Genomic DNA, 4,310 nt, shown 5'->3' on the forward strand with positions numbered 1-4,310 from the left:
TTTTTTTTAAAAATTGACGTTTATGATATCATCCTGACTTTGTTTCTGCATGACTCAACTACGGCTTCGGACGTGAGAACAGGCGCAGTGGTAAGTTTTGTTTTTCTCATTTGCAAGGTGCTGGGTTCGATCCCGATCTGACACAATTTTTGACCAAACTTCTTCTCTACATAGATACCATTAAAAAATGTTGAGCTTCTAAGGGGCTATTATTTTCCACAAGAGTTTATTTAAATTGGACACCTCTAAATGGATTAGGCATGATAATGTGATTTTCTATCAAGAATTGTCCATCTGGAGTTAGGTTCCAGCAAAATACATCAGGCTCATGTCCTAATGTGATGTTATCAATGCGTGGTAACAAATTGTTCCATGCTACTAACTTGGGATAAAGCTGTATCCTCTCAAAATGGAACTTGTGATCCATCTTTCACAATGAATGACCCAAATCGAAGGAAATCATGCTTAACTTTCATAAGTCTGACCACAAATTTAAGTCTCCAACTTTCTAATCAGCTTGTGCTAAAGGCTTAGAACCAAGGTACTTATTTCGAACCAACTGCTAACACGTGTCATCCGATGTGAGAAGCTTGAATAACCATTTGCTAAGCAATGTTATGTTTTTTATATCTAGGTTGTGTATACCAAGACCGCCTTGGCCTTTTGGTTGGTATAAGACACTCCGCTTACCGAGGTGATATTTCTTTATTTGTTAACACAATATTTGAGGGCAAAAATAGGACTTTATTCACTTCGAGGGCACTATTGTCTTTATAATTCTCTTGAGCAGTAAATCCTAGTGAAGGACCGGATAGTCGATCAGAGGGAGGGTGAATGGGAGCTAAGTTAAAAAAATTCAACCTAACAGCCTCTCTATTCTAATTGTCAGAGTCACATGTACCAACTCGTGATATGTTGGCCTAGGAACAATTAGGAATTTCTTAATGTTGCGGAAGCAAAGATAGAAGCACTCAAAAGACATGCAGCTCACAATCAAACAAGTCGAATAAACCAAGCTTTCAAAAAGATTGCTGCGCAAAAAGCAAATGTCCTTAACCGTGATTACTACTCTAAGCAAAATGAAGTAATTTAATGCTTCAATGATGAGCTAATGATTACTTGAACTAGTAATTCACTGTTGCAAGAAAAAGACATTCGCCCATACAAGAACCATGCTGAAACATCTGAACAAAATAGATTAGACTTGCAACTCGTAGCATCGGACTTGCAGCAGCAGGAACAGATCAAAAATAGAGCAACAGTAGAAACGCACCGTCCGAAGGGTACCAGAGAGGGAGCGTCGGACCAAACCTTGCGCAAAAGCGATTAACAGCAGACGCAGCTTGAAGCAGGATCCTCGAGACAAAACAGAAACTAGATTAAATCAAATCCAACCAAGCTGAGATTTTGGACACGGCTTCACGTGATCATCCGGCATCCATCTCAACCAGATACCACACCCAGTGATCAAGACTGAGATTAAATTCAGATAAAATGAGACACCCTAGAAAGGGAGAATTTTGGAAAAAAAATCATTGAATCGAGGTGCCCGTGAAGGGATTCAATAAATTGGTGATTGGGATATCTCCTCACATGCCCTAGCACCGATTTTCGCCAAAAATCCGCTCCAAAATCGCAGCCAAAAGTGAAGCACGAATTTTCCCACGAAAATCCTCCGAAAATCCAGAAAAAAGAAAAAGAAGAAGAGAACCAGATGAACTTGAAATTCAGAGGAATGATTGCTCTATTTTATTCTTGAACGAGGTCAGGCTCTTTGCCAAGTTGCACAGACAGAGGTTTCAATCTCTCTCACACTGTGGGATCTCTCTCAGTTGCCAACTACATAACACAGAATGAAAACCTAGATATATAGATGTAGGAAAACTAAACTGCAAGAGACCACTGGTTGGGGGGCAGCCTCTATCATATTTATAGAGTTATTACACATTCCCACCTTGCCCTTAGATATTTTATCTGAACCTCTTAATCCCAGAGGCATAATGGTCTCACTTGAGATCCAAGCATCCGATGGCCTCGGGCTTTTCACGACTTAATTTTTTTCTTGACGCAAGCTTCGCGATGACGCCATATGCCTCCTCCTGTTCCAGCTGAAACTCCAATCGGGTTTTGAGGCCCTAAACCTGAAAAACCATCCAGCCACTGGTTTTGAGGCTCAAACCACTAAACCGTCTAAAGAAGCGTATCCTCTATGCCTCCTCCACGATCTCAACACGTGTTACCGTCGTCCTCGACCACCTGATCACCAAGTGCTCTAGCGCCTCTGCTTGACTTGGTCAACCGCCGTCGTGAGTTGGTCATCACGGTCAACTCTTCTACATGTACTCTTGCTTGTTGATGTCCCCAAGTGTTAGCCACCATGATTAGTCTTTCAGCCAGCCCCTCAGTCCAAGCCTCACGTCCGTCCTTCACCGCTCTCAATCCATCGGCACGACACGTCTCTACTTGACCTTCTCCATGTCTATCAATCGTCCTATGCACCACATCTACACACTAACACAACCAAGAGACATGTTGCACACACATACTCATGCCATGTTTAGTCTGATCATCTCCCGACAATCACTCAACACACAAGGGCACATACTAACCTTGTCTTCGCACCTAGTCACATCTTGATCTCTTTCTCAACAGGCTACATCTTGGCAAAGCTCCTGGTCTCGTCCAGATGGCTTGCGCGATCTACCTTAAGAGGGGCTTTGCCTGAAGCTCCAAGCATCACCTGAGAGACATGAGATAAAGGCATGGAAACAAGGAGCCACGCCACCTAATTCACGAAGCGGACCCCAACATAACCCATCGAACGATAAAGATTAGATTGTCTTAACATAAATTAATTATTATAGAAAGTATCCAAGTTTGTCCAAAACTCTTATGACTTGCAGAGTTCTCTCGCCCCAACAAAGCATAACTGCAATAATAACCGATAATAAAGCATCAAATTCAAATAATAATCTAGAAGCAAATATTATGTTGTTGATACAAGCTGTTGCTAGCCGCTCATGTTCTTCTTGCTAATGACCACCTTGAACATAGCCTAGAGAGTCTCAGGCTTCACTGGTTTGGGCACAAACACATCAGCACCAGCTTGCATGAATGCCTCCCGGCCACCAAAATCTGCCGAGACCCCAACAATCTTCACTGCAGTAGCTCCCATGGCACGGATCTTGACCACAGCCTGCCAAACAATCCACCAAGAAATTAAAATTTTGTTAGTTATGAGTCTTACTTTCATTTTTGAATGATGCTGAAGTTTACATTATATTGCAAGTTTTTTTTGTTATACTGTAACATAATACAAGTGAAATAACAGATAAGTAATACTAGTAAGTTGAAATGCTAGAAGATATCTTTTTTCTATTACTTCTGGAGAAACTTGTGAATAATGTTCACAAAAAAATAACAGGAAATAAATATAAATCTACTAAAGTTGAAACATATACCGTACCTCAGGACCCGACATTATGGGCATATCCTTATGTAAGAAAATAATGTCAAATGTTTTCCCTTCAATGAAAAGATCAACAGCTTCTTTCCCATTCTCAACAGCAGTAGCCTCGCAGTTAAGTTTGTGCAACATATGCATGAGAATCACACAATCAATTTTGATATCCTCGACAACTAATGCCCTTGGGGCAGACCCTTGGTTCCTTGATGCCATGAATATACTGCAAACAAAATGAGGAAATCAATTTTAATAGTACTCTTCACTTCCTGATACTACGAAGAAGATTAAGCAAAATCATAATATTCTCTACTTGATTACAACATCGTAAAACATTATTGTTTCCAAATCGCAGTATCATATCATGTATTAACATCAAGCATGTTTATGTTTTACAGTAGATTAGACTGAATGACATATACATAGATTATTATTGTAGTTCCAGATTACAATGAATGACATGTATGTAGATAATTAAGAGCTCTATCTCCGGCTTCACCGTGCACTATAGTGAGAAGTTTTTCTCCCTTCTTCTCCTAAAATGAACTAGAAGCAAGTGAAACAATTACTTTTAGGTTCACCGGCTCCTCCATGCATTGCAGCAAGGAACCAGAGCTGTTTTGAGCCATGCCATACAAGGCTTAATACTGCAGTATACTAGCTACGACTACCATCTAGACAAACTATACATATTCTAGAGAAAATATAAAAACAAAGAGAAGGAATTAAGGACCAATCTTTTTTTCTTGGTACTCGGCTGCCTCTTTGAGTGCTGCATATCACAGTCACAGGGCCATTTTATAGGGGAAGCCAAGGGCAAAAGTTTGCCTACCCAAATCTGAAAGAT

At 40.4% G+C, this 4,310-nt stretch overlaps 1 protein-coding gene across 1 annotated transcript; it reads right to left on the reverse strand.

Moving 5' to 3' along the window:
* Positions 1 to 3,055: 3,055 nt before the first annotated feature.
* Positions 3,056 to 3,679, reverse strand: LOC136495355 (two-component response regulator ORR42-like). Its single transcript, XM_066491302.1, has 2 exons — positions 3,467 to 3,679; positions 3,056 to 3,196 (listed from the first exon to the last, which is right to left on the reverse strand). Exons 1-2 carry the CDS (start codon positions 3,677 to 3,679, stop codon positions 3,056 to 3,058), a joined length of 354 nt encoding a protein of 117 aa, XP_066347399.1.
* Positions 3,680 to 4,310: the final 631 nt, after the last annotated feature.

Source organism: Miscanthus floridulus, chromosome 12 (assembly GCF_019320115.1).
Source record: "Miscanthus floridulus cultivar M001 chromosome 12, ASM1932011v1, whole genome shotgun sequence".
In the NCBI taxonomy this organism is placed as follows: domain Eukaryota; kingdom Viridiplantae; phylum Streptophyta; class Magnoliopsida; order Poales; family Poaceae; genus Miscanthus; species Miscanthus floridulus.

Excerpts from the sequence above, each read along its gene's own strand:
- LOC136495355 (XM_066491302.1), bottom strand. The coding sequence starts at position 3,679 with ATGGCATCAAGGAACCAAGGGTCTGCCCCAAGGGCATTAGTTGTCGAG. Across the intron at positions 3,197-3,466 it reads CCATAATGTCGGGTCCTGAG|GCTGTGGTCAAGATCCGTGC; the intron begins GTACGGTATATG and ends ATTGTTTGGCAG.